The sequence below is a fragment of the Rhopalosiphum maidis genome, chromosome 1 (assembly GCF_003676215.2).
Source record: "Rhopalosiphum maidis isolate BTI-1 chromosome 1, ASM367621v3, whole genome shotgun sequence".
Taxonomy (NCBI): domain Eukaryota; kingdom Metazoa; phylum Arthropoda; class Insecta; order Hemiptera; family Aphididae; genus Rhopalosiphum; species Rhopalosiphum maidis.
Window position 1 is genome coordinate 91541092 of NC_040877.1, and position 16208 is coordinate 91557299.

General features: G+C 26.5%; 1 protein-coding gene across 1 annotated transcript in view; it reads left to right on the plus strand.

Moving 5' to 3' along the window:
• Positions 1-2325, plus strand: part of LOC113551720 (H(+)/Cl(-) exchange transporter 7-like) — a gene marked incomplete at its 5' end in the record, with an annotated part of 40665 nt that extends 38340 nt beyond the window's left edge. The window contains one exon of the mRNA XM_026954136.2: positions 1993-2325. Within this exon, the coding sequence (XP_026809937.1) occupies positions 1993-2085 (93 nt within the window). The remainder of the gene's footprint in view (positions 1-1992) is intronic.
• Positions 2326-16208: the final 13883 nt, after the last annotated feature.

Genomic DNA, 16208 nt, shown 5'->3' on the forward strand with positions numbered 1-16208 from the left:
TTAAGTGTGTTACGTAATAATTTGTTAAAATCATTTTTGTAAATTATATACTGTACAAATAATTATGAAATATTGTTTTTGGTGATGCAATGGCTTATAAAAATCGTGCAGTAGTTAGTAAATTAATGTTGACATTTTGCTAGGTTAACTATCGGTCGTCAGCGCAATTTGTGATTAACGATAAAGATGTAAATCTGGAGTTAGTTATAACTTATTAGTATAAACACCTACACAATACACATTAATAAATAACAATGCATTTAATTTTACTTATACTGTGGATTAGGCATAATTTTATTTAAAATAAATATATGATTGTTTATTACATTTTTTATTGCTAGCTCACTAGTCACTAGTACAATAATTCTAAAATATACTTCAAACATCCAGCTAATATCCTCTAAAATAGTCTAAAAATCAGCTATAATCGCCAGAATTAGTTCGATATATTTTTTTATTTTATTTATAAAATAATCTGTAATTGAGTATTATAATAAGCATGTATGCAAGACGCAGGGCAGGTAAACATTATGATTTGGATACACGTGAAAAAAAGCAGCCACTCAATGATGATACTTTATAAGAAAATTTGACTAGAACAGGACAATTGAGATTTAAATCTTAACGTAATTTTATCTTCAGCCTACGAAGAGGTTTACCAAGAATAATGTCGAAACTAATAAAAGTAGATATTACTGATATTAGTGTATTTAAGTAATTTTTAATTGAGAACGAAATCATCTAAACAGGATTTTTGCAGTTTCTTTTATTTTTATATTTGTTTTTAGATCTGAATGAAGAATATGGTTAAAAATATAAAACGGATTATTTATAATCATACAAAAAATCATAAATTTGAAAATTTGAATTTTTTTTATACTTGATTTTTTGACAGCACTCTATATTTAGATATCGTACGTCCAAAAAGTCATAAATTAAGTTTTATAAAGGAGTAATTTAGTTTTTATACTAATTTTAGAATGTATGGCGAGTAAATAATAAATCGATTTCATTCTAAAAACAGTAAAAACTAAAGTTAAAAATAATTTTCTCGTTTTTTATATAGTCTGCCCAAATTAAACGTTGGTCTAAGATTATGCCTCAATAGTGAGAACTTGAGAATTTTGGCATATTTTATCATTTAAGGTTACAGATGCTACAATAATTCCTCATTTTAGAGTGAGGGTGAATTATTCTAACATAAGTTATAAAAAGAAAAGTCCATAGAAATTTTTAACTACAAAAAAAATTTGTAATTTTTTGCGATTTTGACGAATTTTGTCAAAATTTTAACTTCAAATGCATATAAAAAAATGAGTCTATATATTTTTAATATTTTTTACAGGTATAAAAACATCTTATGTTAAATCTTGTATTTAATTATTGATATTTATACAAAAAAAACTAAAAAAAATAATCGAAAATTTCAATTGTCTATTAATACCTTATAATATTTTGAAAATTATACCATTTACAGAAAATGGTAATATTAACACTTGATGATAATTTTAAGTTTTTGAAGTAATACAATTTTGAATTATAACATAATAAAAAAATCAACAGTCAAAATCTGGGTTAGTGTAAAAATTTCAGTTTTTCCTTTTTAATTTTGACCTCTCTAAAAGAAAAATCAAATAGAATTTACTATCGAAACATTTTATCGACAAATTATCGTGTAAGTACTCATACGCAAAAAAACATAATATCATTACAAATTCAATACATTCATTGCTCCTCTCAGAATTAATTGATATGACTGTCAGCGCTGGAGACACTGGCGGTGTATTGGGTAACCATGAGAAAAGCCGTTTTGGTAAGTATAAATTAGTCCAGTGGTGGTAAAATTCGTTAGCGATAAATGATAATATGTCCTAATAAAATACATCGCTATGTAAGAGGGTGCTACGTGCAGACTCTTACGATGCTCCCCCTCCCAATATTGTACTAAATAGTGAAAAATAAACAAAATATATTTTTTATTTTTTATTTTAGGTGGTCGGTATCATAACACGAAAGGACTTGGCAAAATTTCGACTTTGGAGAAAAGCTGCCACAATGGGACTAAAAGAAGTCAATGTGTACTAAAATATAAAATATATTATAGTTATAATGTTAAAATTTATTCTCTTAACTTAAATTTACACTTAGACGTGTGTTTTCGAATTTTTGAAGTGATGTCGCTAGACTCATCCTATTACACATCTTCGCAAGTATTTAAATTGTATTGAATACTGATCTATTTGCTTATTGTACTTATTGTATAATATTTACAAATAGATTGTAAATAAAAAATTGCAATGTCATGTGTTAAAATATTTTTTAGAATACTGACTTGTACACATATTATTAGATATGTTTGTTCGTTAACATTTTAACGGTCATTTATTATATCTAATAAATAATTAAATTTAAAAAGACTAATATTTATATTTTTTTATAATAATTTGATAAATGTCTTAAACAAACTTTAAACGCATCAATGAAATATTAATATATATTTTTTAGTACGCTTAATTATGAGGTGCTGTAGCACTTATTGTGCTTGTAGAGTGAGTATGAAATATAAATTGTACAGTTGATGAAAACATTAAGAAGTCGCTTTGCTGTATTAGGTCTATTAGCAACAACACTAATAACTTTATGTCTAGTAAAAAAAATATAAATCTGTTAAAGGTGTTAAAATAGTTTGGACTAGCTTATTACAAAGATTTTGATTTATGACAGCCAGCGCGGATTGGGGTGTAACCGTTTTCCACCAAAATGACCCTCGCCAACGGGCGAGTCATCACTTTGATGACCGTTTTCCACTAAAAGTTATATTCCGATTTCCGTCAAAAAAATAATAAACTATTTAAGATATTTTTTGAGAACCACTTATATCAGTTGTATCCCACGTCATTTATCTATTTATTTTTTATTGTAAAAATCTTACATAAATTATTACAAATTAGATATTATGATTAGTTAAAGGTTAGATTAACCTACCTCTTGTAAGCTTATGCAGCTTGTGGGGGAGATAGGGAGTTATTAATTATTATGATTACTACTAAATTATTATTATTATTACTATTTCATCGTATAGTTTTCCGTGGATAATTGACGGGTTATTGTTCACTACATCAGTCTGAACCTATCAGTTTAATCCATGATCTGTGGCAACGTAAACGAAAAATTTAAAAATGTTTTCTATAATTTCAGAGAATATTGAAGTGATTTCAAGTAACCATGTACATATTATGGTAATATATAACAATTTTAAATTTATACATGCATATACATCTAAAAACGGCATTACTCGATAGAGGTGCTACAATAAACAGTGCATTGCTAAAATGTTTACAAAAAATAATTAGGAGTAAGATAAAATATAGATAATAGTTTATGAATGATAAATTATTATGATCATTGATCAATATCTATGAAACAAGGTGAGGTCGCATACATCGTAATCACTATTATTTAACAGATTTAGATTAAGGGGTTCTTAAAAAATATCTTAAATAATTTATTAATTTTTTTTTTTTGGCAGAAATCGGTTCATACCGTCTTAGATGTTTACTTAAAGTTATAATTATAAGGATACCTAGTAAATTAATGGATAGCGCTTATTTATGTTATCGATTATATAAATGTTGGTTAGCGTCACCGATCTCCAACCCACCAATTAATTTCTAAAAACTGTAAGTAGGTATTACATAGTCGATTTTTTTCTATTTTATTTTCGATAATACAACAAGAAAGATGACATCCTCAAGAGAATTTTTGTCAACTACGTAGATAGGGCGTATAGTAAGCTGTTATTAATGATTATATAAATTATAGACTTTAATTAAAGTAGGTTTAGCCAACCAAGTTTATCTAAAATCTATTCCGGGGGTCACCAACTGGTGGACTATCATGGTCTGAATCCAGACCTCAAACACTTTTTTTACGGACCCTTACCCGTTGAGTAAATTTTAAAATTTTTATATTATAAACAAATAAAAATTATGAGTGTATAATATAAAATTTATATTACGACAAAAAAATTAAATTAATCTGTGTTGAACAAATGCATAAATAAATCAATATAAATACTGATTTTTAAAAAAAATCTACTTATTCGTGTGTACATTATTAAGACTGTTAGGGACCGCATCCAGTGTTGTAAGTTTCAAAGCGGACCTCCATAGAAACTAATTGGTAACTCCTGATCTATGCTACTTTGAAATGAAAATATAGAATAGCTTACAATTTATAATGTCGTAAGTGTGTTCCTACTTTAAATAATTTATTTTAATAAACTATGTATATTCATGTACACAGTTTTTTAGATTTAAAATACGAGTAGAGTATACATTTTTCAAAAAATAGATCGTTTTTGTAATACCGCATTTTGGTTTACTATTTGTATATTATTATTGTAAAAACTAAAAAAGTATTTTTGTCTCATATATTATTATTTAAAATAAAGTATTAGCACAAAAAATACCGTAGTAGATAGATGCACGTGAAAAAACAGTTTCAAAAGGAAGCTGTAGGTTATAATATTCATCTGTAAATATCCAAAGAGGGTTAGTCAAGGAATAATAAATGATAACGCAATAATATCACAGCAGCTGCACCATTTAGGTGAATATAGGTATAAATATAAACGTAAAATATTTTATGTATTACGTGCTCCGTCTTTATGAAAAATGTTTATATTTAATATTGTGCCTTGTTTGTATAAACGACGTCTTTTCAAATATAATATTATTATAAAAATCTCGTGGTATTCGAAAAAAATATACCTGCTTATGAAAAGATTTGTATTATTCTTGTTTTATTTATACCGAATACGTTCTAAAAAAAATTCCTGTGAATAATAAGAGTCTAATTTATTATGTAAAAAACTTTTCGTCACATAAGTTGATTATAATATATATATACAGGGTGTCCTGTGAGGATTTTACCCATTGTGATATCTCCTGAAATAATGAAGATATCATAATTCTGGTTTTTTAATAAGATTCACAGGAACAAAATTATATATATTTCATTATTTCATTAGCCATTTTATAGAGTTCATATTTTTGAAAATATCGACGTTTTAAACATGGTATTTAATAATTAATATTAAATATTAATAAAGTAATATAATTATAATTTTATAAAAAGTATAATTCTAAAAATCAGATTTTAAATAACTATATTATTGAAGTGGAGTGACCAAAATTATTAACGAATGAATTACCCTGAGTTTTAATTAACTGCAGTTTAGGTATGTATTCGAATGATGTAGTCACTTTATTACATTGACAGGTCCACCTCGTCGTCGGTGACTTACCTCACAGATTATATATGAATAGCTATTCATAGCCTCGCCGGATGTAGCAGTAATTTCACAGAGATTGACTAATTAAAATGTACCAGCATATAATCAGATATAAGGACGCAAAATCACCAAAATCTGCACATATATTTAAAAACTATACGTGTCGAAACTCGAACTAAAAAATTATATTCATCATCAAGACTATTACGTTTATAGGTTATAAGGTTTATAGCCTATCATCAGCGTCATTTTCCCGACACCTAAACACACTGCAACATGTAGAATTGTCATACCCGTACAAATAAAGGAGCCTCTACGGGATTAAACTAATATTATTATTAATTAGTATTATTCATTATTTAACATTAAACACATAAATACATAGGTACAAATTTTATATCTATACTTTTCATAACACTCGATAATTTTCTCAATAATGAATGTAATAATCAATGATTTATTTTTATTGTATAGGTACTTGATGAGTACAGGAAATATGATTCGATTAACTTATTAACCCACCTTTTAGATTCTGAACGGAGTGATGAATGTATAAATGTATTAACTTTACAATGATGTGTTTTTTTAAGAAAAAATTTTTAAAATTTGTGACTGTCATCACGTTTTGGAGTAGAAATAATGCTTTGATTTTTTACTTCAGCCCCTCTTAAAAAAGGAAAATTCATCTAGTTGGTACTTTAGGGGGTCAAAAGTAAAAAAATTCCAGTAGTTTTCAAAAGCGTTAGGAAAAACCCTGAAAAAGTAACGGAAAACAGGAATTTTTAATTTTATAATCTATTTACGATCAAATTTAAAAAATATTTTGAATTTTTTTAAGCTTTAATTTTTATAGACAATTGAAATTTTCAATTCTTCTAAATTTTTTTTCTCGAAATGCCTATAAAAGTAATTTGGCTTTCCAAAAAATCTTTAAAATTTAATACAAGGTTTATTATAAGTTTTTCTAACTGTAGTAAAAAAAAAATAAAAAACCGTTAGTCACAATTTTTGTTTATAAACATTAAAAATTCAAATGTTTACGAAATATATCAAAATCGCGAATATTTGCAAGGTATTTTTTGAAGTTTAAAATGCATAAAATATTTGCAATTTATATCTAAGGTTAAAAAACCCAACACAAGGTTCTCCTTAATTTTTTCTTCAAATAGCTATAAAATAAGATTCCAGTGTCAAAATAGAAAAAATTTGATAAGCGTATGAAATTTATTTTTTTACAAAATCTCGTAAAATAACGATGTATTACAATCTAAATATAAGTAATAAAAATAATATATCCTACTAATTACCCTAGACTAACAAATCATCTCCGTTCAGAATCGTTTTTCGTATACAACGATACCTGTCATTGTATTCAAATTTAACACATTCATTATAGTGACATACTCTCCATCTCTACTATACAGCAAAGTGATACCCACTTGCCCACCTTTTTTATAAATGACGATAAAAAATTATTGGCTGTGTAAAAAAGTTTATAAATATTATGTAAGATTTATGATTTATCATAAGTTATTAATTTATCAATAAAAAAATAACGGAAATTTATGATCAAAACTATTTTTCTATAAGCAAAAGAAGAAAAAGAACAATGTTAAACGTTTAAATTACACTCGTATACATTATGTATGAATATTTCAAAAAAAAAAAATTAATACTTTGTAACCTAACTTAACCTAACCGAAATAATGCAAATGTTCACACTACACAACCGTTTCATTGTTAAAAAACAATCGTCCCTATCCCCGTGCCATATTGTCGTACCCCGGCCATTTGTATGTAAAATACAAATTAACGTAATGGGATAGTTTTGGTAGGTATGGAAAAGTGTGACATTACGTGGTCTCAGTGGAGAGTTTAGTCTCGCTATTTCTCCCGGGGTTGGTTTGGAAGTCTTGACACACGCCGCAGTCAACAACTATGTATTATTATATTGTCATGATGTTTTGTGTTATGGTGTGGATGAAAGGAGGATACAAAATGACCCTAACTATTCTGTCGAAAGCATTTTCGCCACAGTCTAGTATATACGAGTACTCATCTTAACCCGGTAATTCTATAGTTTCAATAATTGCTCGATATCACCGTTAAGTTTAATAATTTCATCAAGTACCAACTACCCACGTGACCCAAGCACAAACATTTTTATTTTTACTTTCTTATGTGCGCTTGTATATTTATAAAAGAAATTTACTAATCATGTACATCCTCTATTTTTCTTCAATAATGTAGTTATTTAAAATTGGATTTTTGGAATTTTTAGATATACTACGTAAATAATATTTTGAATTTTTTAAATGATTTGTATTACTTAAAGAATGTATTATGGAGATGCAAACATCTGTTTTTAAAATAACAACTTTCCTTTTCTATTTGAAATTATTTCGCTGCGTCATAAAATTGCGTTCATTCAGCATTCTACAAAATTTCTTGAAAATCTTATTGTGTGTGTGATGAAATATAATAATAAGTTATATTTTAGTATTAAAATAATAATACTGTTTAAAGTTTAAATTACACATAAATAATATTTTTAATTACAACTAAATAACTAAAATCTTTATTTTTTTGTTTAACTAGATATCTAATTTCACCAAAATTTGAAATTCAAATGTCTATAAAAAAAAACTATCAGTATTTATATATTTTTAAAAATTTTTGGTGTCAGTATCAATTATTTATGAAAAACCTTGTATTAAATTTCCAATTCTTGGCTAAAACAATTAAACATTTTTAAATAATTTTCAAATGTTTGTTATTTTGTCGAATTTTATCAACATTTGAACTTTAAATGTTAATAAATAAAAATCTTACTTATGTATCTTTTATAATTTGTTATAGTTATATTAACAACTTATAAGTTATAAGCAACCACGTACTAAATTTTCAAGGTTTTTGACTAAGCGAAAAATCTTTATCGACAACAATAAAAAATTTCTCATGCCAAATCAAAAAGAATCAAAATATTTTGAAAATTTTATCGTGTATATAAAATTTTAATTAAAACATTAGGTACGAATATCAAATATCTATTAATTTTTAAGTTACACCAAAAAAATTAAATAGATTTTGTTGAAAAACTGGTTTTGCGTGAAATATCTACTATTTCCTTAACTTTTATTATTTGTTTTTCTCAATCACTTTTAAAAATACTGGAAATTTTTTAACTCTCGAAAGCACAAAATAGATCCGATTTTCTATGAGAGTTATAAAGATTGAAACATTTTCCTAACTACTTACTGAGTATACATACACATACACCCACACACTCACACACTCACAGTCATAATCATACATAATACATTTATAGCTCCATTCAGAATTAACTATATTTAATGTTATATAAAAATATTTAAGCTTGCATATATTTGATGTATAATTTATACTTATATTTTTGTTTCTACACTAGCAGTATTATCTGAACTTACTATTAATCATATACCTAATACAATGTACCTAGTACAAAATAATGTGAAATTTATAATATTACATAAATTTATAAAAAGTACAATAATTTAGAAAATATATATTTATATCGATCCTTTAGGTTAGATTAAGTTAGGAAACTGATCCTGATAATGATCGTTGAAAAGTAAAATACAACTGTTTAAATTTTTTTTTTTTTTGTGTACATTATAGTCTTTAAACGCTAATTTATAACACTCAATATTTATGCGTAGAGCCCTGCAATTTTCAATTCTGTTTTTTAGTTGCTTGTTATGACATAAAAAAAAACATTTTTATGGCCTATGAATTCTTTAAACTTAATTAGGCATCCGCATAATACACATTTTTTATTAAATGGACAATGGTAACCACCTATTTTAACTACTTATTATTTGTTGCCTATTTTTTTAATGAATTTTAGTAATTAAACCAACATTATAAGTCCAAAGCTTACCAAGTTACAGCAATTTAACCAAAAAATCTCAAAATGTGCGCAATTCTTAGATTTTTTACTATAACTGAAAATAATTATTCTAATAATTAAAAATCAATAAAATAATCAATGCAATGTTTTCAACTAAAATTAAGTCAACTTACGGTATCTATAAATAAATAGGTAGGAAATTACTTTAATAGCAATAACAATTCAGAATTATTTTTAATACTTAATGATGTATCATTGAATTCAAATTGTATACAGCCCTTACCCACTCAACACCTATTGTAGAGCAGAGTAATACCCTCACTTGTCCATTTTTTTTAAATTAAAATTCGATGAAAAGGAAATTAGCATTTAAATAAAAATAATACAAATTTGTATGCAATCTTGATTCACGATTGAGGAACATATTTTATAACTATATTTTATGTATATACTATATTTAGCTTATTTTTTTTAAATTTTGGCCTTGGGTAAGTACCTCTCTCTCTTCTCGTCATAAACCCGTTAATATACTTATAATTTGTGCACCATCTAATCCAATGATCCAAAACCGGGTTCAGTAAGACTACGTATATAATATTATAGGTTTGATTTAAGTATGTAGGTATACACTATATTATATATCTATCTACACGATTGTGCCTTTCTCTAGCTATTTGTTATAATAATATATTTGTGTGTATAAAAAAAAAACACAAACTATCGAATAATCATCTATACTCTATTATAATCTAACAATTTATTCTATATTTACCTATATCATACACATATCATTCAAGGATCTAAAATACAACTAAAATTAACTAATATGATAAAATATAAATATATATTATAATACGTTTATATTATTATTATAAGTAAAACATTTAATATTTTTTATTTTGTGTCACTATCCTATTTTTATTACGTAGATACTATATAAAGGTGGCGACAAATGCATAACCTAACCTAACCTAACCGCCAAACAACATTTTCGTCATGTGCAAGCAGACAATAAATTATTATGATTTCTTTTTAACTGGAGGATTACTTCAATGTAGGCGGTATTTAGAACCAGCCTAATGAAAATGTCTAGATTAAACTATATATTCGTTATACTTGTACTATGTTTACAATATATTATCGAATAGTGTTGTATACAAGTATAGGTAGTATATTTTAACTAACATTTTTTTTGTCATAGTTTACAAAAATTCCAAAACTTAAACCAACCTATGGTATTATTAATTAAATAGCATGATATAAAAGTGTTCAAAAATTATTTTTTATATTTTCAGGGCATTTTATATGAGATTTTTATTATTATTTTATTAAATTTATGCCCAATATTAATTACAAAAAAAAAAAAAAATTATTTATGTAATTTTCTTATTCAGTTCACTGTATAATATTTATATTATAATAACAATTAACAATAGAAATAGAACGAATAATACTATAGTAAATTTATATACATTATCATTTATTTATTGTACATTATTGTGCATCTAAATACAAGTACATAATGAGTGTTTAACAATAAAATAATCATTAATTTAATATGCGCACACTGAACCACCACTATCGCGATTCATAATTGAATGTTAAAATCTTCTTATAGTTTTTTATTTATTTTGGATTTCTCCTATCTTTTTTACTAGCAATCCTAATTCCTAATAATTGAGTTTTGGCATTTTTGAAGCCGAACTGGAACATTATCATATACAATACGCATGTTCGAGCCTGGTCTGCAGTTTAACTGCCGTCTGCGAACTGTAAATTATTACTTCGTAGGCAGTGTATAATATAGTACAATACATCACATATATTTCATAATATGTAGGTACGCGTAAGTCGTATAGGCCGAGGAAAACTTATATACCTACCTATGTAATATTATGATTTATGTTTATATTATAATGTGTTCGATGTTCGTTATGTAAGCCTTTATCTGGATCATCGATTGATCTAAAAGCTCATACCATATTCAAGCGAATTGCCCTTGACAACAAATCATGCCAGTAACTTCTCCTAACCTCTAAATAACAAAATATTCATATATAAAATTCTATTAGAACCATATTGGTCATACAGTATACAAATCTGAGGTGCAGCCAAGCCATCGAATAAAAACAAAATCCATATTTCCTAATTCAAATGCCTTCGACAAATAACCAAAGCTCTTTTCTATATCTCAAATAATGTACCCTCCATAATGACCTTTACATTCCAACAGTTCAAAACGTATTTAAAATTGTCTATAAGCGCTTCCACTCGAATCTACCCAACCACCGCAATCCAGGGACGCACCCAGGATATTTTTTTTTAGGGGGAAGAGGGCTAAATTCAAATCATTTTTAAATATCAATAGTATTTATAATAATATAAACAGAGGTCTCTCCCGGGGCCCGGAATGACAGGTATAAATATAAAATATTATGTTATACCTATAATGTTTCAATTTCGTTAATTGATAATTTTTTTATATAATAATTTAAAATCAATATACCTAATCAAATTATAAAAATGTTTGGGGCTAGCCATTTTGGGGGGGAGGGGGGCTAAATCCCGTTAGCCACCCCCTTGTGTGCGCCCTTGCCGCAATCCTCTTATCTCAAATTAATATTCCCAGATGACTACAGAAGACGTTTAAAACACGAATAATATCGAAACCTATTGAATAATTAAGAACCATTCCCACTACTATGAAGCTCTATTATTGGATGGATTCTTTCCTCAGGTCTGCAATTACTATTACTCACGGACTAAGATAGAGAGGACTGGAGACGAGCAAATTTTTAACGGTCCCGAAATGCCTCCGTAATATATAGCTAAGTAGTCTTAACGCTACCTAGTGGCTGGATGACAAATTGAATAGATAACGTACATGTTGGCTATGTACCGAGGAAATTGCGGTACAGCTCTCCATCATCCGCCCACCATATCGTTTCCAGTCCTCTCTATCATACTACATAGTCCGTGCTATTACCTCCATTCGTAAATACTAAATTATGTTCATCAATAAATTATGCTTATTGTAAAAAACATATTTACAGATTATTTAAATTTTTAATAAAAACAAAAAGTATTATTTTATAAAAGAAATATTTTTAAAAATATTAACAGTTTTTAAAATATTGAGTCTTACGTTAAATGAATCACTATTAGTATGTGTACTAAAAGTTCGTTGTACAAAATATTATTGATTATTAAATCCTTTTATTTTATTAAAACTGCTTTTCGTGTATTCATAAATATGGGATTTACTATTTAGTATAAGCATTGATTATAAAATATAATAGAGTATTAGTCTATTTCATAACCAATGGTATAAGACATAAGTCGATGGTAGCACAATAGAGTTTATGTGAAATCAATTTCTCACAGCTAAAATTATATATTTAAAAAAATTGTAATCTATACCCAACAAATAAGCGTTTACGGTATTATCATGATCTAAAAAAAGTCATTGGTGTATGATAAACCGTGGTACTAAACTTGAGTTAATTGGTAGATTAATCAGGAATTAAAATCCGGAAGTTAAAATTTCCATTAACCTGGAGTTACTGACTAACTAGTAATCTAAGTTCTAACCTAAGTGATGGTTAAATTACTTTTTATCGGTAACTCATGCCTTAACTCTCAATGGTGAAATCGACCCTTATAGATGAAACTCAAGCTTCTAAATTAATAAGAGACTTGCACTATATATCAATGAGTTCAACGATTAAGATAACACGAAATATTACGAAACCTTGAATTCAATTCAGGTTTTTTAGTTGCAACATGACACGTGTTATTTTAGAAAAATTTAAATTTTAAAATTATTTTTCCACATATTTGTAGCCAAATAAAATTATTGACTTATTGAGAGTGAGTTATAGTTTCAATTTATGCATGTTTTATTTATCGTATTTTTTAAAAGTTATCTATCTACCTAAAATTTTACAAAATTTTATGTAATATTCATGTTATTTTGAACATTTTCGTATGGTGCCTAAGTACGAAATTACATAGTATTGTAAAATTGTGATAACCTGTTGAAATATAAGAGAAATACAACATACATAAAACATAAAGTATAAATCAAAACTTTAACTCACTCTCAATAGGTAAATTATTTTTTAGAAAAACAGCTTTATATCAAAATTATCTAAAAATGTAATTAAAATTCTAACTCAAAAGGAAGAAAACAATAATTCAAAACAGTGTTGTTTTCAACACATACACTAAAAACAAACTTTAAAACTTTAAATTTTTTTTAAATAAGTGTAATATTACGTCCCTTATGTAGTAAAAAAACCTCCAAATGAAATTCAGAGTCATACATTTGAAATATTTATTGTCACCTTTATCGTCGAACCTCCAAACATAGTTGTATAAATTATTTATAGATTATAAATTTGTAATAAAACATTTAAACATATCAAAACGCAAAAAGTGTACAGTGTACTTAATATTTTAATATCCTGATATCATATCCAACATTTCAAATAGTATAATAGTATTTATATTAGTAAAAATAGTAGGTAATGGGTAAGTAACTTAATTAACTTACAAATTTCAGAAGTTATCATACAAAATTAATTTTCATTCTACTTGTTTGACAAATGTCGACTGTTATAATAAGTTATAATTTTTATGGTGGTTTTCTAAATTTATTGATTTGGATTGGATTTTGAATTGCTATATTAAATTATAGGTATTGAAAAAATAATTTACCAAAAACTTGCATTGTCGAAAAATGGTTTCGTGTATTTACACAAAACCGTTCAATAAAAAGTTATGAAAATCATTACCAGAAAATAAATTAAATTTGACCGTGGATTTAAATCTAAATATGTAATTAATCTGTTTAAGTACCTACCTACTAAATAAAATTAAAAACTTTTCAAACCTTACCAAACCTGCTTAGTACTTACTGAAGCATGTATCTTCACAGCAGAAACCCTTACTATCGCATAAGTAATTATTTACGCTGAATATATTCTCATATACAAAACACTTATGATAAGTCATTTTCTCAATGCATTCTCTACTAATAACTAAACTACGTACACATAGGTACTTAATATTACGGCCAACACAAAAAATATTATTGAGTTTATGTTGATTTCTTTACACACTGGGATATCTGGAAATGAACAATCTGATCTTGTAGCAAACCAAGCTATATCGCCCACTAGTCAGTTAGTATAACCATACAAAAACATTTTAAGAATTATAAACACAATTTTTATCCAGCAATAATAATCACAATGAGACAATATCAATAGGTATAGCAACAAACAAATTAAAAAAAATAAAAAAAAAAATGGTGACTCCTCATTAAAACAGCCCACATAGTTTAAATCGCTATCAGTGCTATAACGTCTTCCAAAGTATGGTTTTATCCCGTGGCAAATCAGAGGGGAGTAATTGGGGCGATCGTCCCCCCCTCGTTCTCTCAAAAAAAATAGTTCAAGTCCCTGATTTTAGTTTGGACGTAATTATACTTCAAGGGTAACAAAATTAAATATTAATATTTTATTTTAAATTTAATATTTTTTTTATTTCTATTATCTACTGTAAAAAATATTTGTATTGTTCTGTACGAGACTGTGGAAAGTAACATATGTATGTACCTAAATAAATACTTTATCAAAATTAATGAGTGCCCTTTAAAAATCGCCCCCCCCCTGTTTTCTTGGTCTGGATCCGCCCCTGGTTTTATCATTATTACCAGAGCTAAAATTGACCATACACGTATCACCCATTCTTATCTTTTCTTATCTTTTCAACTATGATGAACAGCCTATCTACCAAAAATACAAAGTAGTAATAGTACTAACGATCAAATACTTCAGTACCCCACACTCCATAGTCCACGAAGAACACTATATTCTAAAGAATCCTACCAATATATAGGAAGCTTTAAGCAAAGCCAACACGTACGTCATTTATAGTTTTTTTTAACTCTACTAGATTCATCAACCTATTGTAAATTAATATTCTTAATGTTAACAATTTTAAATATACATATAAATAAATCTTATTGTAATTATTATATTTCAAAATGTATGTAAATGTAAATCATTATAGGCTAATGACCTTATAATAGTTGTCGAAGCCTTTATTACTGAATAAAATATACCCTTAATTTTTACAAAGGAATTCCAGATCTTTAAATTTTAAGAGTTTAAAAGATTATTTTGTTTTTAAAATACCTAATGAATTTTTTTATACACATATGTATATAATACATTCCCTTAAGCATTATTTGCGCAAACCGAGCGTAATGAATGTTTCGCATAGTCACTTTATATTAAGTTTCGATAAATTTTTAGTGAATTGCTAAATACTAGAGTACTAGACCATATATGGAATAATTTCTCACTCGACTGAGCACATAACTTACCACGACGATACTTTCATCGTGGGAAAACTTTATGCATTATTTAACAACTATTTCCATCCATCTATCCCTAGGCTCTGAATCATTTCACTCTATTCATCATTTATACTTTAAGTTTCCTTTTGAATGCGATATCGAACATGAATACTATCGTTAAAAAAAAGTAATAAACCTAGAAAATTATAATTTTTTTCAAAAGTAGCTATTGTTTTGTAATGACTTAAAATTATGTAAAAAATATATTTTCCAAAATGCTAAATGTTTTAGAAATACCTATAGGTTATAATAATGATTACTTATACGTTAAATTAATCTTTTGTGACAATTAAAAATAGTCAAAACATTTTTAATATGTAATTGTAAATAGAAAACAATAATATAAACATTTGTGAACATTTCAAGAAGGTACCTACAGTTATTCGTTTTCAGTTACAAAAAAAAAAACAAAATCAATTTTGTCCAAAATTCGATTTGCGTGAAAGTTCCTATTTATTCTTAATTTTTGATTTGTTTTTCTCATTTATAAAAATAAGTATTGATTACTAGGAATTTTAAGTTTTACCTCACCAAACCGAACCAAACTAGATTCAATTTGATAACCGGAACCACTTCCATTTTTGAAAATTGGAACA